Source organism: Pan paniscus, chromosome 9 (assembly GCF_029289425.2).
Source record: "Pan paniscus chromosome 9, NHGRI_mPanPan1-v2.0_pri, whole genome shotgun sequence".
Classification (NCBI taxonomy): domain Eukaryota; kingdom Metazoa; phylum Chordata; class Mammalia; order Primates; family Hominidae; genus Pan; species Pan paniscus.
The window spans coordinates 90,768,333-90,795,637 of NC_073258.2; the positions used below are offsets into that span (position 1 = coordinate 90,768,333).

The following is a 27,305-nucleotide window of genomic DNA, read 5'->3' on the forward strand; positions in this document are numbered from 1 at the left end:
GAAAATGTTTCTCTGTTGGGAGAAATCCAGCAGCCAACACATTAGCAATCAAATATTTTATCAAGGGTATAAATATTGGTTTTGCAAAGTTGTTAACCATTGGTCTGCTTCAAGATAGAATATTTTCAAATTGCAAATTTTATTAGGAACCAATTTTTACACCACTTTCCAGGAGTCAATCAATTGACTCAAGGAAGAAAATTGCATCAAGCAAGAAAATAACCAAGAATCTCAGTCACAGGAGAGCTGCTGTGTATAGATGTCTGGTTTTTTAAGGAGTAATGATAATTTAATCAGCGGTGCAAAGGTGTGATCTAAATACTGCATAAACCTAATCATCTTATTCTCAACCTTTCTCAGTACTCCACCCACTTAAAGAGGTGGGTGTGGCCTTCACAGATTCTTATAAAAGGACATAGAAGAGACAAGCTCAGTTTTCTCCAAAGGAGAAGGAGCGCACTTAGAGGGAGCTGCGTTTTGGTGACCTCTGAAACTCAGTACTGCGGCGAATGAGCTCCTGACCTTGAGGAGTACTTAACAGAATTATTTCTCGAAGAATCATTGTGGGAACCCTTCAAAGAACCCAGCGGTGAGTGAAACTGATATTGATAAAATTATATCTTCTTTCCTTTACAAAATAATAAATTAGAGTGTTAAAAATATCTCATTATCTTAAATCTACACAATGATACCATTTGTAATTCATACTCTTACTATAGATTTTATGAATTATGAGGATACTAATTGTTGTTATTTTGCGTTTTCTATCATTCTTCAATATAGTTTTGAAAAAATGGAAATATCTAGTGTTTGCTGCAACAGATATGTATGCATAATGAATATATGGAGTTGATATTTATACATGTATGTACACATAGGTGTGTGTAAATATATGTGTAATGAGTGTATTAATATTATACAATTGAATTGAGAAGACGTTAATGAATGTTAATCCATTCATTCGGCATTTACACATAGCTTTAAATTAGTAAGGTAATGATGAGAGATGCAAAATAGTGAAACTGAAAAAAATGAGAAAACTCCCCAAAACATACTAGTTTGGAAATCAAAACACAATTTTTTGACCAAATACATACATAAGATATAATTTGATAGGTGATGGTGGTTGCCATCTCACTTGAGTCTTAATCTTATTAAACTATGAAAAATTCCTTAAAATGACTTAGATGACCTCTGGAGAATATTTACAATTCTAAGATTTTTCATTTCTTTCACTAAAATTCAGCAGTGTTATCAAATAAAGGAGAGTAAAGAAAAGGACTTAAAATTGCCAAAGACCATAGTTTATATATGAGTCAGGGCTCTCCAGACAGACAGAATGATAGGATGTATATGTATACATGTAGAGATACATTCATGAGCCAATTCAGTCAACCATAAACCACACACGGTGGTCACATAAGATTATAATACCAGTGTGTTTACTGTACCTTTTCTGTATTTAAATATGTTTACGTACTAAATAATTACCACTGTGTTACAATCGCCTAGAGTATACAGTACAGAACATGCTGTAGAGTTTTGTAGTCTAGGAGCAACAGGCTGTACTGTATACCATAGGTGTGTAGCAGGCTGTACCATCTAGGTTTGTATAAGTATATTCTATCATGTCAAAACAATACAACCGCCCGGCTAGGCACAGTGGCTCATGCCTGTAATCCTAGCACTTTTGAAGGCCGTGGCGGGCAGATCACTTGAGGCCAGGAGTTCAAGTCCAGCCTGGCCAACATGGTGAAATGTCATCTCTACTGGAAAAAAAAAAAAATGAGAAAATTTGCCGGGTGTAGTGGCATGTTCCTATAATCCTAAGTACTCAGGAGGCTAAGGCAGGAGACTCGCTTTGACCCAGGAGGCGGAGGTTGCAGTGAGCCGAGATTGCACCACTGCACTCCAGCCTGGGTGACACAGTGAGTCTCCATCTCAAAAAGTAAATAAATAAAACCTCCTTACACATTTCTCAGAACATATATCTGTCCTCAAGCTACACGTGATTCTACACGAGAGGGAATTCATCAGGAAAATTCGTTTGCTTGATTATGGAGTCTGAGCAGTTCTAATATAGGATGTCTTTAAGCTGATGTCCTGAGGATACCGGTATCTTGACTGAGCTCAAGGCTGAAAGCCTCAGAACCAGCTTCAGGAGAAAGAAAGAGGAAATTGCCTTTCTTCTGGCCTTTTCCTTTTATCTGAGCTACCAGCTGATTGAATGGTGCCCACTGACATTGAGGGATGATGGTCCCACTCAGCTCACCAACTCACATGTCTCTCTCCTCTGGAAACACCTTCACAGACTCACCCAGAAACAATGCTGCACCAGTTCCCTAGGTGTTGGTTAATCCAGTCAGACTGATACCTAAAATTCACCATCACACCATAGAAATATAATTACACCTCTTTAAGTTTTACAAAAATCCTACTATATGTTAGTTCAGAGCCTGGGTATCCCTAGGAGAAGTTAATTTAATCCACGAGAAAATAAAAAGGCCCAATATCTTTAATGATTTTTTATCTTCTATTCAACCTAAATTGGTTTAATTGCTGTTTTTTATTTGTTTACTTGGTTGGTTGATTGGTTTTTCTATTTCGTTTTGGTTTTGGTTTTTTATTTTACTTTAATTTTATATTATTTTAAGTCCTGAGATAAATGTGCAGGACGTGCAGGCTTGTTACACAGGTAAACATGTGCCATGGTGGTTTGCTGCCCCACTGTTGTGTCTCTCTCTCAAAATATATCCTAGGACCCTCTAGCCATCTTCTCGTATTTCTTTGGCCAAGGCAGTTTTTCCCACTCTTTCATACTCATTCGGCAGTTATATGAAAGAAGAATAGGAACAACTACAATTTATTCTAGGCCACTTAGAATCAAACCCAATTTCCAGATCCACATTCAGAAAAATGGGAAATTGAATAGATTGGTATTGTGTTACAGACAGGCACTAGGAGTAGAAGGGGTTGTGAGTCATCTAGTCAGTAATATCTACTATAAAGCCGGGAGACTCTCTGTGTGAGATTTTTATTTTTGTTACAGAAGAAATAGTTTGCTGTGCTTTAATGAACACTGTCAAGAGAAGAAACTATAGCTATCATTTATCTCCACATATTCAGAAGCTTTTCATCAACCCAGACCCCAAAATGACATGTTGCTCTTTCTTCCTCAGAAACATGAATTCTGGAATCTCGCAAGTCTTCCAGAGGGAACTCACCTGCCCCATCTGCCTGAACTACTTCATAGACCCAGTCACCATAGACTGTGGGCACAGCTTTTGCAGGCCCTGTTTCTACCTCAACTGGCAAGACATCCCAATTCTTACTCAGTGCTTTGAATGCCTAAAGACAACACAGCAGAGAAACCTCAAAACTAACATTCGATTGAAGAAGATGGCTTCCCGTGCCAGAAAAGCCAGTCTCTGGCTATTCCTGAGCTCTGAGGAGCAAATGTGTGGCACTCACAGGGAGACAAAGAAGATATTCTGTGAAGTGGACAGGAGCCTGCTCTGTTTGCTGTGCTCCAGCTCTCAGGAGCACCGGTATCACAGACACTGTCCCGCTGAGTGGGCTGCTGAGGAACACCGGGTAAGTGATGCCTCTGAAGATGTATTTCTATAAAGGACACATGAAATTCCTGTGGGCCTATTTTCTCGGAGATTGGGTAAAGCCAACTCTGAGTCCCTTTAAGCAACTCTCTTTTGGGCTTTCTTAGCTTCAAACCTCTGAGATTTGACGAAGCAGAAGGGAAACAGAAGAAATGCCATTTACTGGGGACTTATTTGTCTCTCATTCTGGGCCCCCTCCCTATGAAACAGTCTGCATGTTACTTTATTGTCCTCACTGGTGCTTCAATTTATGGCTCTTTTGCAGGAGAAGCTTTTAAAGAAAATGCAGTCTTTATGGGAAAAAGCTTGTGAAAATCAGAGAAACCTGAACGTGGAAACCACCAGAATCAGCCACTGGAAGGTTAGTCCTGTACTAGCCTACCTTCTCCAGGAACTTATGGTGGGCAAATGGGTGACTCTTAGAATAGGAACTTGATATCAAACCGTAGTGTTTCTGGGAGTCAAAAAAAAAAAGAAAGAAAAGAAAACATTTGGAAAAAGTGGCCTCATTTCTTATGTAGAATAGTGTGACTGTTAGATGGGATTTCTAACAAAACCGTTGATGTTACCCAAAGCATGCTGGTTTGTTTTCATACAAACCTGTAGCTATACACCAACAGATACAAGATACTGGGCCATCTCACAGCATTCTATATGTGCTGGTTGGATAAATGCTGGGCATGAGAGTTATTTGGCAGTCATGGAAAGCTCAAGTGAACCTTCTGAGCCTGGGTCAGCATTACTCTGAATGCTGGTGGACAAGTAGTATTTGGAATTGCATGGAAAATTTGAGGCAGAAAGAGTGACAGGGGAAATCTAGGGCAACCATGAAATTAAGAATCTCAACTAATTAATATTGAATACTACATAACATATGATGAGAAAAGTGGTGAGAAATATGGATTTGTGTCTTGAGGGAGACAAGCAAACATGCCCGAAATATGGGAACTAGTATCTAAATATAAGGAGAACTCTGAGGACTTCAGAAAAATATTAAAAATGATTTTCTCTTTGTGGATGTATACTCTGAGGGTATGATAGCTAATAGTAGTGTGTTGAAAAGTATTTCATAAGAACCTAGTCTATGTTGAATATTAAATTAGAAAATTTGCCAGTATAGAAGAAAGAAAGCATCTTTGTCCTCACAAAACGTATAATCCAAATGAGAGGCAAAAATGGTCAACGTGCAAATATGTGCAATACATGATGTGTTCGAGTGTGGTAGGTTCTTTGTTGGAGAATAATCAAGCAGGGAAGTAGAAAAGGACAATAGAGGCCAGAAACTGGAGATTAGTGTCTGATTTTTAAATAGGGTGGTCAGAAAAAAGACTCACTGAAAAATTCAAATTGAACAAAGTCTCGAAGCGGAAGGGGAGCACAAAAGTGTGTATGGATATATGTGTGGACCATGAGTGTGTATACATGTATATGTATATGTGTGTTTGTGTGTTTGTGTGTGTGTGTGTGTGTGTGTAAAATTCCAGTTGGAGAGAACAGTATATGCAGTAATTTTGAGTTTGTGTATATTTGGAGGCCTGGGGAACCACAAAGAAGTCTATGTTTCAGATTGGGTTGACTTAGAAAAAGAATGGAAGGAAATGAATTCAGGCAGACAAAGATGGCCAAATCATAAATGCAGCCTTATTAGGATAGGTTTTGCTGGGCGAAATGCATTTAGCTGGACATGTTAGTCTAAGGTCATTTCACATATAATGAGTTTAAGCAACTTGTTACGTATCTCAGAAATAGAAATAATTATTTCCTTTCTAGTAACTATAGCTCTATACTCCAACTCTTAAGCATGAACTGTTCTTACTTTTCCATAAATATGGGTTGGAATAGAGAAATTCAAATTGTGGTTTTTTTTTTTTTTTTATTTCCAGCTATCTTAGAACACTCATTATCTTGAATAAATTTAATGTAATTGGTCAGATACATCTATGTTGATCTTTATGCAGAAAGAAAGGAAAGGAAAAAAATTTGTGGATTCTAAGAACTGGCAAGACTGAGGTTTAAACTATTGGATGTTCGAGAGACAAAAGGAATCAGTGAGATTTAATAGGAGATGGATATATACATTTCTCTTTTGACTAACCCATTATCACTGCAGGATTATGTGAATGTAAGGCTAGAAGCTATTAGAGCTGAGTATCAGAAGATGCCTGCATTTCATCATGAAGAAGAAAAACATAATTTGGAGATGCTGAAGAAGAAGGGGAAAGATATTTTTCATCAACTTCATTTAAGTAAAACCAAAATGGCTCACAGGAGGGAGATTTTAAGAGGAACGTATGCGGAGCTGATGAAAATGTGCCATAAACCAGATGTGGAGCTACTTCAGGTACAAACTCACAATGTGGTTTCAGGTTTTTGAATATTCACATGTATAAGTATTTTCCTCATGGGTGAAATCCATCTCCCTACCTTTATTTCCATGATGTGTTTCCAAAAACACATTCGCATAGCTAATGCTACTTTATTGGGAGAGTATAGCCCCGCCAAGGGATTCTACCAGGCCAAAGATCCCTCCTACTTTATCCACCAGCCACAAAACTTTGTGGAATGGTCAAGGTAACAGCCCCAATAACTATTCCCCAACTAAGTCAATAATACATTTCGGGTTGTCAAACATGTATAAAATAGTGAGTGATTCATTTACATTTAGGTTAATTTGAGGATATGGCAAGATCAGAAGTTTTGGGAACCTAGGCTCACATTAATATTATTTTGGGATCCACTCATTTGGGTAATAGGTTCTGGGAAAGATGACCGAGTAGGTTATTCGAGGTTACCATGGAGCATAGACTCTCTGGGCCTCTTCTCCCTTCACTTCTTTAGAGAATGTCTTCAAGACTCAGACTTTCCCAGGACATTAATTAGTGACAATACGACTGACTGGGTTTTTCGTTACAGAAGAAATAGAAAATGCTTTGTAGAAGAGAAGATGGTAGGGAAATAATATCTTGAGGAACTGACTCCAAATGTCACACTGAACTTAATGAAGATGCATCTTGTGAACTGCACTAAATCTTTCTATTTTTTTTTTTTTACAGGCTTTTGGAGACATATTATACAGGTGAGAGTGTACCTGGATTTTAGCATATGTTCTTTCACTTTCCACGAATATCAAAGCAGGCTCTACCAAAGTCATGGCATAAATGATTAAGATATTGATACTACTTTATTTCTTTTTTGCATCTACTTTTGTTCCCACACCAGAAAAGACAAAACCACTAAGTAAATAAATACATAAATAAATAAATAAATAGTGAAGTAAAATTAAAAAAACATGTTTATTCCTGACTTTGTTTTATTGCTTAAAAGCCTGCATAGGTGAAAGATGAAGTTTTGTTTTGTGGATGGTGAGAAAGTCACCAGAGGAAGCAGGAGAGAAGTGGGAGAAGTATTTTAGCAGTGAAAAAGTTGATGATTTGTTGTTCATACCTATACACATATCAGTTAACAGTTCTGAAAAACAGATTGAAAAAACTGTGGAGTGTTAGAACTGTATAAGTCTCTAGGGAAGCTTGTTTCTAAAAGGCAGGTCTAGCTGCCTAGAACAAGTTTCACATTCTTTATCTTGAAAAGGAAGCAGCAGATGCAGCAGTCTCCCCAGAACCCCGCTATTTCAGACAAAGGTGTCAGGGGAGTCTGCCAAGAAGTGGAACTCAGAATTTCATTTCTAAATATTCTCAAGGCCATAAGGCTAAGGAACCTTAAACATTTGGGGCAAAAAATAGGAAAGATCAGACTGAATTCTGACTCAGACTCTCCCACTGTGCTTTAAAATTCTGAAACTGTAAATCGAAATTAATTTCAAAAAGGAAGGAATAATTTTTGAATTATCAAATTTGTGGGTTCAAAGGATTCTCATGAAATGTCTTTTAAACACAAGTAGTGATTTTTATTTATTTTATGGCTGTAGATGTTGTAACTACAGGTTTTTCCTTGCAGGAGTGAGTCCGTGCTGCTGCACATGCCCCAGCCTCTGAATCTAGAGCTCAGGGCAGGGCCCATCACTGGACTGAGGGACAGGCTCAACCAATTCCGAGGTAAGTCTCCACCCACAGGCAGCACTCCCACTATCTAAATTTTCTTATTGTTAGGATCACATAGGTAATAGTTCACCCTTTATCAAATATTTTACTACTTTATAGACATAAGTGAACAATATAATCATGCAACCCTTTTGTATCTGTGTCTGTAGTCAGATTTATAGCATTAAGATTAAAAGATAATGAAAAACAAATACATTATGGCCTCATATGTACTGAGTAATGTAATGGGAAAAAGGAGTAGTGTAGCAAATCTAAAAAAGGAGCAAATGGAACAATGCTCAGAATGAAGGTGAGTTATTTAATGTTAAATACAAAATTTTACATTTCTTTGGTGTATTCATTTGAACAGCTAAGAACTGTTCTTTTGGGGAATATAGTTCACTGGAGATTCTTGGGGTTTTTAAATTTTTTTAATGGATATATATTATGTATTTCCAAGAACATTAGTTAATGGGTAAAAATAAAAAGAAATCATTTTGTGAATACAAGTAAAATTACAAACAAAAAGAAGTTCAGTTTAATTGCAATATGAAAAGCTACATGTTAAGTCTAAAATCCAGCTTCAGCCCCAAGCTAGCATGGAGGGCCACAGAGAGACTGGTAAAAGATTTTGCAGAAATCTGCTTTAAATGATCACTTATGACATGTACTTATGGATTTTTATCCAGTTATCTAGAGCAGTTCTTGAGTAACTGAAAATCTTCACATTCTTTCCAAAATGATAGCACTAGTTTTTAAGAATAAGAAACATTTCTAAATAATGATCTTGATAACAGCATAGCATTTAGGGCATATAATGTGCAAATTTTGCTTTGAAAATTGGATTGAAAGAAGTTGGTCTTACATTTGGCTCTCAGTATGTAAGTTTTCAAAACATCTTTAATATCTGTGGTTAGCGTTTTGTTTGTCTTGTAGATAATATTAATCATCTCTATACTTTATTAGAAGTTACAAGCAAAAGTGTCCTTGTGACTTTACGTTTCCTGGTAAATTAACTGCTTGATAGAACAATTTTTGCTTATCTACACATGCCTATGCATGTTTTCTTTCTTTCTTTCTTTCTTTTTTCTTTGTTTCTTTCTTTCTTTCTATTTATTTATTTATTTATTTATTTTGCAGTGGATATTACTCTGCCTCATAATGAAGCCAACAGTCATATCTTCCGACGTGGAGATTTGAGAAGCATTTGTATTGGATGTGACCGTCAAAATGCGCCCCATATCACTGCAACACCTACAAGTTTTCTTGCGTGGGGTGCTCAGACTTTCACCTCCGGCAAATATTACTGGGAGGTCCATGTGGGGGACTCTTGGAATTGGGCCTTTGGTGTCTGTAATAAGTATTGGAAAGGGATGAATCAGAATGGCAATATACATGGAGAGGAGGGACTCTTTAGTCTTGGGTGTGTTAAGAATGACATTCAGTGCAGCCTCTTTACCACCTCCCCACTTACACTGCAGTATGTCCCAAGACCTACCAACCATGTAGGACTATTCCTGGATTGTGAAGCTAGAACTGTGAGCTTCGTTGATGTTAATCAAAGCTCCCCTATATACACCATCCCTAATTGCTCCTTCTCACCTCCTCTCAGGCCTATCTTTTGCTGTATTCACCTCTGACCAGAGATAGATCAGACATGTGTTCATCTGCTGTGGGAACCCCTTCATCCCAGAAAGCCCTCTTCCTTGTGCCTTATCAAACAGGACAAATAGGTTCTGTTTTATGTCTTGAATTGCATTCTAATGTTATTAAAACTCATTTATTGTGTTACTATTAAAGGTGGTAAAAACACTAAAAGTATATGTATTGGTTCTTTATTAATTAATTTTTGAAAAATCATTATTCATGATCATGGCATGGAATATATTCTCTGTTTTTTTTTCTTTATTTCTGACTGCCACTGAGTGAAATAATAGTTGACAGACATGTCTGAATGGAGTTAAAATCAGTGGAAGAGAGTCGGGATCTTTTGCTTCATGCAAAAACTTGGAGTGAAGTGTTAATGATAACTGGGAAATGTTGTTTTTCTTTCTCTTTATCTAACTATATTGCACTTATCCATCATGTTTCATTGTACTAATCTATCCTTTGAGTTAATATCATTTGACCTTCCATGCTGGGCTTCATTTTGGAATTCTCGCCACATATATAAATAATCCCGCATTATTAGTGTGCTCTTCTACATTGAAATACACAAGGTGATCAGAACAATGCTGGATTAATTGAATTTTTTTTAAAAAAGTAACTAAATATTGACTCCTACCTCAAAACACACAGTCAATTCCAAATAGATTCAAGTCCTGAAGATTCAAGTCCTGATACAATATTCTCATAAGGATTTCTTAACGAGGACAAAAATTAACAATTAAAAAAAATTAGTTGGTTTATATTCATGAGGACTTCTGTGTTTCAAAAAACATGATACAAGAATTGAAATGCAAACAATTAGTGGAGAAAGATATTCACCCGAACATATATAAAATAAAATGCAATACATGTGCATGATGAATACTTAAAATGTATTTTAAGTATTTTTCCAGATTCTTCCAGAGTGGCCTAGAAGAAACTCGGATGGCAGAGTCAATGATGAGATTAGCTGTGGAAATGGGAAACCGTTTTTTGGAGGACAGTAGTAATGCTGTGAACTTATGAAAACAACCAAGTATTCAGTAGCAACTAAAATGTGTCTCCATAATGTTATTTTACAGACGCGTATCTGAAATCTGAAATGTGGGAGAACATTCTACTAGTGTTCTCTAGTGAAAAAATACAGCTGGAAGGAAGAAGGGAGGGAAGATGAAGGAGAGAGAAACAATGCATTTGAGAGAAAATGCTATGTAGACTAAAATCGAATACTGCAGATACCACGTCAAAGTGGTTAAATTGTGTCTTATGGAGCAGAAGTGGCAGAAAATACCACAGTGAAGAGATTTACTATTGGATTGTTAGTTCTGGCTTTTATCCTATCAATGTTGTGGCTTCTAAACACCTCAGTGCTCTCCTTTGATCCATGTGCTAATTAACAACCAACACTCTGCCCCCTCTCCCAGATTCTTTCATCATTTTAAACCTAATCTAATTCTAATCCAGCTGGTCACTGTAACAAATGTAATCATCTAAGAATTTAAAAAATATTTTTGATGAACTAGTGAATATACCTCATTCTCAACAAAAATACTGTTTGAGAGGAAAAGTCGATGGTATTTGCAACCATTTAAGTGCATCCACACATGGAGACATATACATATATATGTATGTATTTATGTATCTGAATTAATTGCATTAATTAGAGTGGCTACCTGGATTACACTGGGCTTTGCTGATGAAAGAATTTGGAATCTTGTTTGGTTACCCTGTAATACCTATATGAATATATTAACCCTGTAATTTTACTACCGCCGAAGCTCCCTTAGATGTAATCAAGGATGATTGTATAGGGATGTATATTGTTGCACTCTTTCCAATCATGAAAGAGAGAAAAATAAATATACAGTAACGTGGAAATTGTTTAGAAAATTAGAATGTATTTTACTAAACCCTGTAAGAACCAACACCACCTATATGTGTTAATATATTGATACTAACAGATTTTGTTTTATCTCTTACGTGACTATAATTCCTACTTTTCCACTAGTATTTTTATTATGGACAGACACAGTATTTTATTATGGATGGATATAGAAACAAAAATAATTCCCTCTACAGAGGGTATAAAAATTATATATAATCATATATATTATATGTATTTTGTATTATAGGTAAATATTTATATATTTATATTATATATAAAATACATTATATACAAATATTTATATATTTATATTATATATAACATACATTATATACAAATATTTATATGTTTATATTATATAAAAAATACATAATATACAAATATTTATATGTTTATATTTTATATAACATCTCAATATACAAATATTTATATATTTATATTTTATATAAAATATAAATATACAAATATTTATATATTTATATTTTCTATAAAATATTAATATAGAAATATTTGTATATTTATATTTTACATAAAATATAAATATACAAATATTTATATATTTATATTTTACATAAAATATATACTATACAAATATTCATATATTTATATTTTATATAAAATATAAATATACAAATATTTATATATTTATATTTTATATAATATGTATTATATATATAAAAAATTATATATATATAATATAGGGACTCGATTAGTTTCTGCTAGTGTGAAGACAAGTCATATCATGTCTAGGGGCCAGGATGATAGGAGCAGTCAGAGGATTTCTTGCATTGTGATGAGTGAATATAAGTTAAACGAGCCACTTATCTGTAGAATTGATAGCAGGATAATGGCTAGGGTTACTTCATATGAAATTGTTTGGGCAACAGTTTGTAATGTGCCAATTAGTGCATAATTTGAATTTAATTGCTCTTCCTGATCATAGAATAGTGTAGATGGCTAGGCTTGATAAGGTTAGTAAAAATAGGAGGCCTATTTTAAAATTAATTAGAGGATCTGGTATAGGGATGGGGGTTCACAATAGAAGAGCGAAAGAAAGGGCCAGGGTTGGAACAATAATATAAAGGTTAATAGTAGATGTTGAGGGCCATAGGGGTTCTTTGCTGAAAAGTGTTATTGTGTCAGCGAATGATTGAAGCAGTCCCTAAACGCTTACAATGTTAGACCCTTTGCGTAGTTGTATGTAGCCTGAGTTTTTGTTAAATGAGTGATTTAAAATCAATACTGATAATAATGATAATTATTATTAAATATATTAATGATAACAATAAAATTATTAATATTAATTAATAATGACTGATATTAACAATTGATACTGATCTTATTAATTAGAAAACAATAATATTAGGTACCAATAATTAATATTAATGTTAATAATATGAAACCTTTTTGTTAGCAATTATTTCTCAATATTGATACTGGTAATTAATGTTAATGTTAATAATAAATAAGTAATAATTAATAATAATATTACTCCTAATACCGCAGTACGTGTACACCCACCTATGATATTGTTCCTAATGTCCATGGAGGGAGAGAGCATCGTATTACTTTCAATATTGCAGTAGTTGTACACCCACCCGGTGATATTGATCCGAATATCCAGGGGGTGGAGTATGACGTTACTCCCAATGTAGCAGTGGGTGTACATCCACCCAGTGATATTGCTCCTAATATTCACGGAAGAAGAGAATGATATTACTCCCAGTATCGCAGGGAGTGTACACCCGTTCTGTGATATTGTTCCTAATATCCGGAGGGGGAGAGGGAGATATTACTCCCAATGTTGCAGGCTATGCACACCCACCCTGTGATATTGTTGCTACTAATATCCAGGAAGGGAGACGATGATATGATTCCCCATACAGCAGCAGCTGAATACCCACTCTGGGATATTATTCCTAATATCCATGGAGGGTAGAGGCTGATATTACTCCCAATATCGCAGGGGGTGTACATCCATTCTGTGATACTGTTTTTAATATTCAAAGGCGGAGAAGTTGATATTACTCCCAATATCACAGAAAGTGCACAAACCCGTGTGATATTATTCCTACTTCCAGAAGAAGAGAAGATGATATTACTTCCCATATCGCAGGAGGTGTACACCCACTCTGTGATATTTTTCCTAATATGCAGGGCGTGAGAGGATAATATTATTGTTAATAGCGCAGGATGTGTACAGCCCCCCTGTGATATTGTCCTTAATATTCCAAGGCGAAGAGGATATTACTGCCAATATTGCAGAAAGTGTACACCACCCTAGTGATATTGTTCCCATGATCCAGGAGAGAAGAGGATGATATTCCTTTCAGTATCACATGGGGTGGGCACGCCCCCAGTGACACTGTTTTGAATTTCAACGTGGGAGAGGATGGTATTACTCCCAATATCACAGGGGATATAAACACTTCTTTGATATTGTTCCTAATATTCAGGGGTGGAGAGGATGTTATCACTCCCTATATTGCAGAGGGTATACACCAATCTGTGATATTGTTTATAATTTCTAGAGGGGGCATGATATTACTCACAATATCGTAAACACGCTGTGTGTCCACCGTGGGTCATGATATCCAGGTGTGGAGAGGAGGGTGATATTACTCCCCATATCGCAGGGTGTGTCCACCCCGCCTATCACACTGTTTCTTATATGCAAGGGGGAGAGGGTGATATTACTACCAATATCAAAGACGTGTACAGCCCCCCTTGTGATATTGTTCCTAATATCCACGTTGGGAGAGGATGATATTACCCCCAATATCACAGAGGGTGTACACCCCGCCTGTCATATTATTCCTACAATCCAGAATAAGAGAGAATGATATTACTCGCAATAGTGCCGGGGTGTGCAACCCCCTTGTGATATTGTTCCTAATATCCAGGGAGGGAGAGCATGATATTAATAACTCCCAATATCGCTATGGGTGTACACCCACCCTGTGATATTGCCTCTAATATCCAGGGGGTAGAGTATGACATTACTCCCAATGTAACAGTGGGTGTACATCCACCCAGGGATATTGCTCCTAATATTCATGGAAGGAGAAAATGATATTACTCCCAATATCACAGGGAGTGTACGCCGCTTCTGTGATATTGTTCCTAATACCCGGAGGGCGAGAGGATGATATTACAGCAATATCGCAGGCTGTGTACACCCACCCTGTGATATTGTCCCTAATATCCAGGAAAAGAGAGGATACGACTCCCCATATAGCAGGAGGTGTAAACCCACCGTGAGATATTGTTCCTAATATCCATGGAGGGAAAGAGCCCGATATTACTCCCAAAATCTCAGGGGCTGTACATCCCCCCTGTGATATTTCTCTTAATATTCAAAGGCGGAGAGGATGATATTACTCTCAATCTCGAAGAAAGTGTACACTCCGGAGTGATATTGTTCCTAATATCCAGAAGGGGAGAAGATGATATTACTACTCATATCGCAGAAGGTGTACACCCACTCTGTGATATTTTTCCTAATATGCAGTTTGGGGAGAAGATAACATTGCCAATATCACAGAGAGTGTACACCCGCCCTGTGACATTGCCCTTAATATTCAAAGGCAGAGAGGATGACATTACTCCCAATATTGCAGAAAGCGTACGCTTCCCATTGATATTGGTCCCACGATCCAGGAGAAAAGAGGATGATATTACTTTCAATATCACAGGGTGTGTACACGCCCCCTGTGATATTGTTCCTAATTTCAACGTGGGAGAAGATGATACTACCCCCAATGCCGCTGGGGGTAGAAACACTCTCCAAAAAAACACTGGGAGTAATGTCATACTCTACCCCTTGGATATTAGGAGCAATATCACAGGGTGGGTGTACACCCATAGCGATATTGGGAGTTATTAATATCATGCTCTCCCTCCCTGGATATTAGGAACAATATCACAAGGGGGGTGTACACCCTGGCACTATTGCGAGTAATATCATTCTCTCTTATTCTGGATAGTAGGAACAATATAACAGGTGGGGTGTACACCCTCTGTGATATTGGGAGTAATATCATCCTCTCCTGATATTGTTGTTAATATCCAGGGTCAAGAGGATGCCATTACTGCAAATAGTGCAGAGGATGTACACCCTTCTATGACAGTTGGTAATCTCCAGAGGCGGAGAAGATATTACTCACAATAACGTAAACACGCTGTGTGTCCACCGTGGATTGTAATATCCTGGGTGGAGAGGAGGGGTAATATTACTCCACTACTAGGATTTTACCTCTACTGCCACTCTTCGTTAACACCCTGGGACATTATTTTCCATATTCTAGGAGGATGGCACTACCAAAATCACAGAGGGTGTATACCCTGCTATATTATTCGTAATATTGTAGGGGAATGTTCATCCTGATGTCACAGGACTGTACACACTGTGATATTATTCACAATACCCTAGTGGGACATTAATAATAATGTCACAGTGTGTGTACTCTTTGTGGTATTATTCGTAATATCCTAAGGGGAGGTTACCTTTATTGTCACATGGGGTGTGTTCCCTTTAATATTATTTGTAATGTCCTAGAGGGATGTTTCTCCTTGTGTCACAGGGTTTGTCCACCTTATCAAATTACTTGTATAATCCTTACAAGATGTTACTCCCTATATCACAGGGGGTGTACACTCTGTGATATTATCATAATATTCCAGGGAAATGTTACTTTTAATGTTGCAGAGGGTGTACACCTTGTGAAATTATTCGTTATAGTTTTATGGGATGTTACTCCTAATGTCACACGGGGTGTACACACAGTGTAATATTCTATGGAAATGTTACTTGTAAATCACAGGTCCTGTACACCCTTTAATATTCTTTGTAATATTCTAGGAAAACGTTACTCTGAATGTCACAGGGCATATACACCCTGTCATAAAATTTGTAATATCCTAGCGGGAGTTCACTACTAATTTCACAATGCATGTACACCCTTTGATATTATTCGTATTATCCGAAAGAGATATTACTACTGGTGTCCCAATGCATGTACATTCTCTGATATTATTCGTTATATCCTCGGGGGATGTTACTTCTAATGTCACACGGGGTGTACTCCCTGTGTTATTTTTCATAATATCCTAGGGGAATTTTACTTTTAATGACACACGGGGTGTATACATTGTGATACTATTTGTAGTATTCTAGAAAGATATTACTCCTCAGGTCACAGGGGATGTACACCCTGTGATATTATTCGTACTATCCTAGGGGATGTTACTCCAAATGTCACAAAAGGTGTAAATGCTGTGATATTACTGGAAATGTGTCAGGGAAATGTACTTGTAATGTCAAAGGGCATGTACATCATGTGTGCACAGCCCCTGTGATGTTCTTTGTGATATTCTCCAGGGATGTTAATCCTAATATTACATATGTTGTTAACTATGTGTGAACACCTTTGTGGTATTATTCCTAACATACTGGAAGGATGTAACTCCTAACATCACATGGGGTATACGCCATGTGTGTACACATTCTGTGATATTATTCATAATATCTTAGTGAGATGCTCGTAAGTTTACAATTATTCACGCAATATTTTAGCGAGATGATACTCCTAAAGTCACAGGAGGTGTAAACCCTGTGATATTATTCAGAATATTCCAGGGGGATGTTACTCCTAATGTCACAGGTGTGTATACCCTGTGATATTATTCACACTTTACTCGTGCGATATTACTACTAATGTCACAATGTGTGTACACCTTCTGATATTATTCGTAATATCCTGGGAGGATGTTACTCCTAACATCACAAGGGAGTACACCCTGTGTTATTATTAGTAATATTCCTGGGGGATTTTAATTTTAAAATCACATAGGGTGTCAACCGTGTGATCTCATTCGTAATATCCAAGGAAGATGTTACTCCTAATGTCACACGTGGTGTACAAACAGTGATTTTATTTGTAAGGTTTTTTGGATATGTTACTCCTAATATCACAGGGGCCGTACACCCTGGCATATTATTCGTAATATCCTAAAGAAATATCACTACTAATGTCACAGGCAGTGTATACCGTGTGGTATTATTCCCAATATTGTAGGGTGATGTTACCCCTAATGTCACAGAAGGTGTTCACACTCTGATAATATTAGTAATATGCTAAAGGGATGTTACTACTGATGTCACAACGCGTGTACACAATGTGATATTATTTCTTATATCTTAGGGCGATGTTACTTCTTATGTCACAGGGGGTGTACTCCCTGTGATATTATTCATAATATCCTAGGTGGATGTTACTTCTAATGTCACATGGGGTGTATCTTTTGCGATATTATTCATAATATTTTAGAAAGATGTTACTCCTAATGTCACAGACGGTGTACACCCTGTGAAGTTATTCCTAATAGTTTTGGGGGCTGTTACTCCTAATGTCACCCGTGGTGTACACGCAGTGATATTATTCGTGATATTTTATGGAAATGTTACTCCTAATATCACAGGGGCTGTACATCTTGTAATATTATTCATAATATCCTAAAGAAATGTTACCTCGAATGTCACAGGGAATATACACCATGTGATATTGTTCCCAATATTGTAGGGGGATGTTACTCCTAATGTCACAGGGGGTGTTCACAGTGTGATAATTTTCATAATATCCTAAATGGATGTTACTGCTAATGTCACAACACATGTACATCCTCTGCATTTGTTCGTTATATCCTTGGGGGAGGTTACTCCTACTGTCACACGGGGTATACTTCCTGTGATATTATTCATAATATCCTAGGTGGATGTTACTCCTAATGTCACAGGGGCTGTATATTTTGTGATATTATTTGCATTATCCAAGAAAGATGTTGCTCCTCAGGTCACAGGGGATGTACACCCTATGATATTATTCGTCCTATCCAGGGGACATTACTCGAAATGTCACAGAAGGTGTACACTCTCTGATATTACTTGTAATGTGTCAGGGAAATGTACTCCTAATGTCACAGGGCATGTACGTTATGTGTGCACACCCCCTGTGATGTTATTTGTAATAATTTCGAGGCATGTTAATCCTGATATTACATATGCCGTTATCCATGTGTGAACAATTTTGTGGTATTATTCCTAACATACTAGAAGGATGTAACTCCTAACATCATATGGGGTATAAGCCATGTGTGTACACATTCTGTGATACTATTAATAATATCTTAGGGAGATGCTACTCCTAATTTTACAAGGTATGTACATTATGTGTGTACACCCCCTCTGATATTATTTGTAATATTCTAGGGGAATGTTGCTGCTAATGTCACAGGGGGAAGACACCATGTGTCTTACATATATATTACATTTTTACACTACTTTCCAGGAGTCAATCAATTTTGTCAATCAATTCATTATTCTTGTTGCCCAAAAGGGTAGAGATAATTACTGATCACAGATCTGTCTAGCATTAGTTAAGGACGTTTTATTACAGCGACAGATGCATGTGTGTGCCTGCACGTGTGTGTGTGTGTGTGTGTGTGTGTAATTCAATCACAAATCGAAGGTTTAAACGTTGTGTGGGTGGAAGATAATTCGTTCTGACTCCTGGCTTCAGAGTCCCATGTGTATTGGGAGAAAAGAGAGTCAAGCTGGGAAGAATAGTAGCCCTGTGCCCTCCAGAACTGCAGCATGCTTGGGAATTGTGAGGCTTCCTGCTTTCCAGGAGATTCTGGAACTAGGAGGATGTCACCAGTGACTAGCACAGTGCCACCTTCCTTACATCTGCCTGTCATCCCTCCTCAGGGCATCCAAATGTGGCCCTCTCCTTAACTCCTTCCTCTGCTTCTCTTCTCACAACCCCGGGATCTGAGCACTCTCTTTACCTGTGCACAGTATCTACTTAGGGAAGCCCCAGCACCTGCTGCAGTCAGGGCTGCAACCCTGAGCTGAGTCTAGTAGAAATTTTGTGAAGTAAAGATACAGCAAGAAATGTAAATTAGTGCACCCACTATGGAAAACAGTCTGGAGATTTCTCAAAGAACTTAACACGGAGCTACCTTTTGATACAATTATCTCATTACTGAGTACATACTCAAAAGAAAATACATCGTTCTAACAAAAAGACACATACTCTCCTACGTTCATGGCTGCACTATTCAAAATAGCAAAGACATAATCAACCCAGGAGTCCATCAATGGTAGAATGTATAAATAAAATACGGTATATATACACCATGGAATACTATACAGCCATAAAAAGAATGAAATCATGTCCTTTACAACAATGTGGGTGGAGCTGGAGGCCTTAATCCTAAGCAAATTCATGCAGGATAGAAAGCCAAATGCTGTATGTTCTCACTTACATGGGGAGCTAAATATTGAACACACATAGACATCAATATGGGAAAAATAGACTCTGTGGACTACTTGAGGGTGGCGGGAGAGGGATGGCTTGAAAAAATACCGACTGGGGGCGGTCTCTACAGCCTGCCTTGCCTGTCTGTCTCTGGGATCGCTCCTCCTCCTGCTCCTCTCCTGCTCCTGTTGGGCCTTGTGACCACCTGGTTACAAATGGAGGCTAAATGCCTCCATTTAGAGTAGCATTGCCACAGGGATGGATCCTGTCACTCCGCACCCCACCCCCAACCCAGTTACCCACCCCTGAGCCCTAGTTCCCAGTTGAGGTCACACAGTGCGAGGAGACCTGCGACCTCGCGGCCCGCTCGCCCAACCCAGAGCCTCTGCCCTGGCATGCGAGGCACCACACCCTCCTCTGTCCTGTGCCAGGACTGAAGGGGCCCCTTCAGATCACAGCTGCCACCACAGCCGCTGCCTCACGCCGGAGGGCATGACACAGGGGTGGCTTTCCCAGCTGGCTGCCACACAGGAGCTCTAGATGCTTAGCCAGCGCCGTGGAGAGACCTAAAATTAAGGCACGACTTAACAGCTTATTTTGTAAGAGAAAAGCTCAACCCAAAGGCAGATTGTTAGTTTGGACTTTATTGCAAGCAGAACTGCTATGATGTGCTTTTAGCACTGAAGTGAGTTCCACCCTAAGAACAGAAAGTGGCTTCTCTGCTTTCCGTCCCAAGCACAAGTGTATTCACCTTGCAGACTTGAATCACTGAAGATGTAAGTCAGCTGTTACTCTCATTTTGGGAGACATCCTGTGGACAGCATGAAGACTGTCCCTGATCAAAGTCTTTAGTAAGCAGGAAGGAGTCAAGGTTAAAGAATGTGTTTGCTTACCCTGGACTACAGTATTTTGGAAAATGAACCAAGGCTTGGGTTTTGCTCTGGAAGCCTGTCCTGCCTGCTTCTGTAATCTGGCGCTCTGCATCCAGATCTTGGCCCGTTATGGACACCACCGTCTGTTACTCTTACGATTCTCTGCTCTTTTGGGAGTTCAGACATGGCACCTTATTTCACTTTTGAGCTACCCTCTGCCGTCCAGAAACTTAGTGAACCTGTAGAACTATATTGTTCTGCTAAACCTGTGACCACTCACATCTCAAGGTCGCATAATGGAAAAAATAGAATAGAAACATGGAATATATTAAGATTCATCAGGGGACTTTGACAATTTTTTTCTCTTAACTCCTCCCTTTTGGGTTACTACCAATGCATTCTCAACAATAGGTCAGTGTTGTTGTAAGTGGCCCTGTAACAGTATCCACAGCAGTTCTTGGTGATTTTGATTCACCCACAAAGCATTTTATTACAGCAAAATAATAAAGGTGCTGGTTTCATTGGCTGCAGGGTACCAGAGAGTAACCCCAAAGCTGAGATGTACGCTAAAATCCAGGGGAAGTGGCTGAAGCATTCCACAAAGAATTACTTAATCCCTCCACAAGAACATCTTTAGATTTTGAATGTATCCTCAGAGGACAAGGGATCACACAAATGTGCAGCTTATAATCCGGCCACACATGAATTAAGAGTTGAACCCATTGGCCAAAAGCTCCTTGTGAGTCACCTTTCTTCAGATGATTTTGGCATTCTTCCCCTGCTCGTTCACAGGTATTAGCTGTTCATTCACATAGCCCTGTAACTTTGGAGTGTGTGTTTAGTGGGGTCCTGGCTCCTCAAGTGTGTTGGCTAAAGAACAGGCAGGATATTGCCCTGGGAAGCAACTGGAGAAGGTTGTGTTCTCATCTTGCCATAGATAGCATTGACCCAGTGGACTCTGGAAACGATTCCTGCATGGTGGGAAACAACTCTGGAGATGTAAAATATGTGGCATACATGGTTAATGTACTTGAACACGCTCCTACTCTAAGGGACTACAGGATCAGATAGTGTCTCTATTTTCCACAGTACACTTTATCTCTGATGTTTGTAGGAACCCACCTGCCAACCATAACTGGTTTCATAATTCACAGCCTAATCATCCTTCCTCAAGACATCGAACTGCAGGAAATTGACTGAAATTCAGTGGGGTTATTATGCAAGATACTAGGCTACATCAGTGTTTAGCAGATAATGAGGCTGGATTTATGCAGTCTACTGGAAGACTTGAAATAGAAAAAGGCAATGGATTCAAGCAAGTTATAATTATGGCACCGGCAAGCATAGAAGTGGTAGATGGAGACTTTGTTTACTCTGTCCTACAGTGCTACCAGGCTGCTGGGTCCAGTCATTTGTTGGTATGACATCCACGGATTGATAACCAGCCATCTGTCTTAAGTCCTTAGATCTAAATCCCAAAAGTCACACTTATCAAGACCTGGAATCTTGGACCCAGACCCTGTCTATTTCATCATGTCCCAAGCTGGCTTGAGCTCTCTCCATACTCAGGCTGTGATGCAGGAGCATGTGGAGAAATACATCTGCGAAACTACAAATGAACATGGTACCATGCAGGCAGAACCACCTCTCATGGTTGTTCCTTTTGAAACAAACAAAAGCAGAAACAGTTGCACTTTTTGATGTTACTCAGAAAAATGAAAAAAATAAGAGATGGTTCAGAAAGTGGATTATTCAGCTCATTTCCAGAGAAAGTACATCTCAGTGCAGTGGAATCACCATCAGAGAAAAATGCTGGTGGCATCTCTGTTTCTGAGGTCCCCATCAAATTGAAACCCTACAGACCCCCATAGCAGATACATACAACCTGGTGTGGAGGGCAGGCAAGGAAAGTGGACTGCCCATCAATGCCTATTTTGTGAAGTATCAAAATCTGGAGTATGAAGTTGGTGTGGTGGGAAGTTGGCACAGGGTTTGAATCCCAGGAGGTGAAAGTGAGCTTCATTTAGCTGAAATAGAGCCATCTAGTCTTTATGAACTCTTGATGGTAGCAAGAAGTGCTGCAGGTGAAAACCCACCTGCCATGCTTACCTTCTGAACCAGCAAAGAAAAAACAGCGTCATCAAAAAACACCCAGGCATCCTCTCAACCCACAGGCACCCCCGAGTATCCTGTTGTTTCAGAAGCTTCAAACAACAATTTTGGAGTGGTGCTTACAGATTCATCTAGGCACAGTGGTGCTCCAGAGGCACCAGATCACCTGATTATCTCCACTGTGTCAGAGAGGTTGGTCTATGTCACTTGAATTCCTTGGGCAGATGGGAATTCTTCAATCCCTGCCTTTGAGGTCAGATATAAATGGATGAGGACCAGTGACTGGCTGGTGGCAGCTGAAGATATCCTTCCTTCCAAAATTTCTGTGGAAGTTTGTAGTGTAGAAACAGGTTCAACATACAAATTTAGGGTCGTTGCTATCAACCATTATGAAGAGAGTTTTCAGAGTTCAGCGTCTCATCCTTATCTGGTGACTGGGTTCCCCAAACTTTTTTCCAACTGTCCAATAATGGACCTCACATTGTGTACACAGAGGCGGTCAGCATTACTCAGATTGTGCTAAAGCGGACATACATTCCGTGAAATAATAACGCTTCCATTCTTTTATATCTATTACCGACCCACAGATAATGACAATGACAATGTTTATAAGAGGGATGTTACAGAAGGTTCAAAGGAGTGGCACATGATTGGCCATCTGCTGTCAGAAACTTCCTATGGCATTAAAATGCAGTGCTTCAGTGAAGGAGAAGAAAGTGAGTTTAGCAATATGATGATCTGCGAGACTAAAGTAAAATGCGTTCCTGGAGCTTCTGAGTATCCGAAAGACTTGAGTACCCGTCTGAATTCCTCAGGAAGTGAAGGAAATGTGAGGCCAGCAACCAGCCCTGACAGAAGCAGTGACCTGTTCTATCTGATCCTTGGCTGTATGCTGGGGGTCTTGGGCCTCATTCTTATGGTTTTCATTGAAATGTGCCTGCGGAGGAATCGCCAGCAGAATATCATACAGAAATATGACCCTCCAGGATACCTCTATCAAGGATCAGATATTAATGGGCAGATGATGTAATACACCACTCTCTCAGGAGCAAATGAGATAAATGGAAGTGTTCATGGAGGTTTACTGAGCCATGTCGGTATCAGCAGTGGCTGTTCCCACCTTCACCATAAGGTTCTCAACGGAGTCAGTGTAATTGTGAATGGGAGCTTAAATGGAGGACTTTACTCTGGGCACACCAACTCTCTTACATCAATGGGAATGGAGCTGGAGGTTGTAATCCTAGGCAAATTAATGCAGGATCAGAAAATTAAATGCTGTTATGTTCTCACTTATAATTGGGAGCTAAGCATTGAACGCACAGAGACATCAGTATGGGCAAAATAGACTCTGTGGTCTACTTGTGAGTGGAGGGAGAGGGATGGGTTTAAAAAACTATTTATGGGAGGCGGCCTCTACAGCTGGCCTCGCTTGTCTCTCACAGGATCCCTCCTCTTGCTCCTGGCATGCTCTGGGCAGCCCTGAACACGCCCGGTTACATGTCCACTCCCCTCCGCCTGGAGGAGCGCTGCCGCGGGGGCGCGCCCCAGGTCCCATATCCAGAGCCCTGATGCCCGGCTCCAGAGTCAAGGCGCCAGAAGAACCAGGACCCAGCCCCCGCCTGACCTACCCAGCGCCTGCGTCCTGGCCTGCAAGACACCGCGCCGTCCTCTGCCCTGCGTGGCGCATGGAGGGGCCCCTTCGGATCGCAGCCGCTGCCACCATAGCCGCTTCCATAGTAGCCGTCGTGGCGTCGGAGGGAAGGACCTGAGGGTGGCTTTCCCAGCCGGCTGCCCCACAGGAACTCCGGATGCTTAGCCTGCTCAGCCGAGAGATCTAAAATCAAGGCATGACTTAACAGCTTATCTTGTAGGAGAACAGCTCAACCCAAAGGCAGATTCCTAGTCTGGACTTTATTACAAGCAGGGCTGCGGTGATGTTTGTAGCACTGAAGTGAACTCCGTTGTAAGTACAGAAAGTGGCTTCTCTGCTTTCCCCCCGAAGCACAATCATATACACCTTGCAGACTTGAATCACTGAAGATGTAAGCCAACTGTTACTCTGAGTTTTGGAGACTCCCTATGGACAGCATGAAGACTGATCAAAGTCTTTAGTATGCAGTAAGGAGTCAAGGTTAAGGAATGCGTCTGATTACCCTGAATTTTAGTACCTTGGAAAGTGAACCACTTTCCAAGCAAGGGTTTTGCTCTGGAAGCGTGCCTTGCCTGCTTCTGTAATCTGGCACTCTGCATGTGAATCTTGGACCCATATGGACACTGCTGTATGTTACTGTCATGATTCTCTGCTCTTCCATGAGTTCCGACGTGGCACCTTATTTTACTTCCGAGCCACTCTCTACCGTCCAGAAACATGGTGGACCTGCAGAACTACATTGTTCTGCCAAACCTGTGACCACTCATAGCTCATGGTTGCATAATGGAAAAAAGTGGGGTAGAAACATGGAACATATACAGAGTCATCAGGGGACTTTGACAATTCTTTCTCTTAACTCCTCTCTTTTGGGTTTCTACCAATCCCTTGCCAACAATAGCATTGGTATTATTTTGAGTGGCCCTGTAACAGTATCCATGGCAGTTTTTGGTGATTTTGGTTCATCCACAAAGTGTGTTATTACAGAGGAGGAAAAAAGTGCTGTCAGGATAATAGAAACGATGTCAGCTGTGATCGCACAGAAAATCCAGAAGAGTTCACTAGAGGAGACAGCTGTGTCTATTCAGAAACAGACAGCAACAATTTACATTGGAATCCTCTTATTTTGCCACCTATCTGAGAGGACGGTGCTGAAAAGACAACATGGCCTCCGCCTGGTGTTCCTTTGGACAGCCCCTCAGGGGTCCTCCAGCAGCCCCAGGAAACCGGAGGATGTGCAAACAACCAGTCATCTTCTGACTTCAAGCCTGTAACCAACTGCACAAAACAGGCCTGGGAGTGAACTGTGTGAAGGATCTTAATTCAAATCAGAGAAAGTCATTCTTTTTTTTTTTTTTTGCAGTATAATGTCATGTGAATGTGTCCTAAAAATGTGTGCCCTTTTGTATTATTTATGCCTTAAAAGTTTTTTTACCCATTGCTTCCTTGTGCTCAGCAAGAAACAACCTTGTTTTGCATAGCTTTCAATCACCTGGAGGGCAGAGGGATCATTCCATATTTTCTAACAACTGTAGTGGCAGTAAGAACTCCTCATGCAAACGATTCCATCCCTTGGCTGCTTCAGCTCAGAGGAAATGCAGGGGCCAATTGAAGGTTGCCACCAGTCAGGTTTTCAGATGGAAAACTGTCTTTTAATAGTGTATTATCAAACTTTCTGAGAACACTTTGAAGTCAACCACGGTTTTGACCCAGTGTTTATAATAGCAGACCTGGCTGATGAATTTTAAAAGAGTGCCTTCCACTAAAGTGGTAATGTGACCAGACAACATTCTCCCTATCTGCACGCGGGCACAAATGATGTTCAGTCTTCTAGTCACTAGTTATAAGCAGTGTCGTGGACATGGTAGAGTGTAAGATGTAGTTGAATGATTGCAGTATGCGGAAAAGGAACCAAGGCCAGAGAGACAAATAATGCTTTACTATCCCTCTGCGTTAAAATTACATTGATTCATAAAATGGCCGGTACGGTATGGGGCTCTTTTTGACTGTTTCTAAGAGTAGGAACAAAATAAGACTTTGAGTCGTGGCTTGAAAAGAAAGACACACATTTTCAGAAGAAAAAAGGGGAGGGCTGCAGGGAGCCTCTCTTGGAGGGAGCTCTTCTGTCTGCTCCATTAGCCTAGGAGCATGTTCATGGTGTCACACTGCCAGAAACTAGTCATTCTCTCACTTCCAACAGGGCCAACAGCCTGAAGGTGTGAGTGTCAGAAAATACTTATTCTGGAAGAAAAGGTGTTTGTTGTTCTTGTTGTTTATTTTATGAAGTTTCCTGACTTTTTTTTCCAGAATATCTTCCTTTTAAACAGGCACCAAAAGCATTGGTCAGCAGAGCTCCTGACCACTGCTGCCTCTGTGTGACAAGGACATTGGAGCTGTCTTTGGAAGGATCTTCTCCACATTAATAAATGATTATGATATATTTTTTAAAAACTACCTATTGGGTACTATGCTGACTACTAAGGTGACAGGATCCATATTCCAATGACAAGGGTAATGGAAACATAACAATTCTATCGTCATTTATATTTTAATAGCATTATACTGTTTTAACCATCCTCATCTTGTATATAATCTCATTGTATGTTAGAATACAGCTATTAGAGCAATAAGGAAGAATGGATACATACAGTCAGCTTTTTGTTTTTGTTTTGTTTAGTTTTGTTTTTGAGACAGGCTCTCACTCTGTCGCCCAGGTTGGGGTGCAGTGGTAAGATCACGCCTCACTGCAGGGTCGACCTCCCCAGATCAAGCAGTCCTCCAACCTCAGCCTCCCAAATAGCTGGATACAGGCTGAACTGTCATGCCTGAGTAATTTTGTTGTTGCTGTTGTTGGAGAGAGAGGGTCTCACCCTATTGCCCAGGCTTCTCTGCAACTCCTGGCTCAAGTGATCGTCCCACCTCAGCCTCTAAAAGTGCTGGGACTATATATATATATGAAAAATAGTGCTTGGAAAATTAGCTTACTAATTGAAAAATATACATATGAATGACTGCTTTGAAATATATATGTATATTATATATATGCACACACATATATATGTATATATATATGCAACCTTCATCTGAGAGTAGCTATGCTTTTGGCTTCTGAGATGAATCTATTCACGATGATAAATATTTACTATGAATTCAGCTAAACATGAAACTCAGC

General features: G+C 39.4%; 1 protein-coding gene and 1 pseudogene across 2 annotated transcripts; both read left to right on the plus strand.

The window, feature by feature from the left end:
• The first annotated feature begins 1,487 nt into the window (after positions 1-1,487).
• LOC129393400 (tripartite motif-containing protein 49D) lies at positions 1,488-9,470 on the plus strand. Of its 2 annotated transcripts, XM_055094752.2 has the most exons (6): positions 2,438-3,594; positions 3,880-3,975; positions 5,725-5,955; positions 6,668-6,690; positions 7,569-7,666; positions 8,792-9,470. In XM_055094752.2, the coding sequence occupies exons 1-6, from the start codon at positions 3,073-3,075 to the stop codon at positions 9,289-9,291; spliced, it is 1,470 nt and encodes a 489-aa protein (XP_054950727.2). In that variant the 5' UTR covers positions 2,438-3,072; the 3' UTR covers positions 9,292-9,470. The 2 variants fall into 2 exon arrangements, with proteins under 2 accessions (XP_063464302.1, XP_054950727.2); XM_063608232.1 differs by lacking the exons at positions 5,725-5,955; positions 8,792-9,470 and having other exon boundaries at positions 1,488-3,594; positions 7,569-7,879.
• Positions 9,471-20,470: 11,000 nt separating this feature from the next.
• On the plus strand, positions 20,471-26,282 carry LOC117975087 (cell adhesion molecule-related/down-regulated by oncogenes-like; annotated as a pseudogene).
• The last annotated feature ends 1,023 nt before the right edge of the window (positions 26,283-27,305 follow it).

Excerpts from the sequence above, each read along its gene's own strand:
- LOC129393400 (XM_055094752.2), top strand. The coding sequence starts at position 3,073 with ATGAACACTGTCAAGAGAAGAAACTATAGCTATCATTTATCTCCACAT. Across the intron at positions 3,976-5,724 it reads CCAGAATCAGCCACTGGAAG|GATTATGTGAATGTAAGGCT; the intron begins GTTAGTCCTGTA and ends TTATCACTGCAG. Across the intron at positions 7,667-8,791 it reads CAGGCTCAACCAATTCCGAG|TGGATATTACTCTGCCTCAT; the intron begins GTAAGTCTCCAC and ends TTTATTTTGCAG.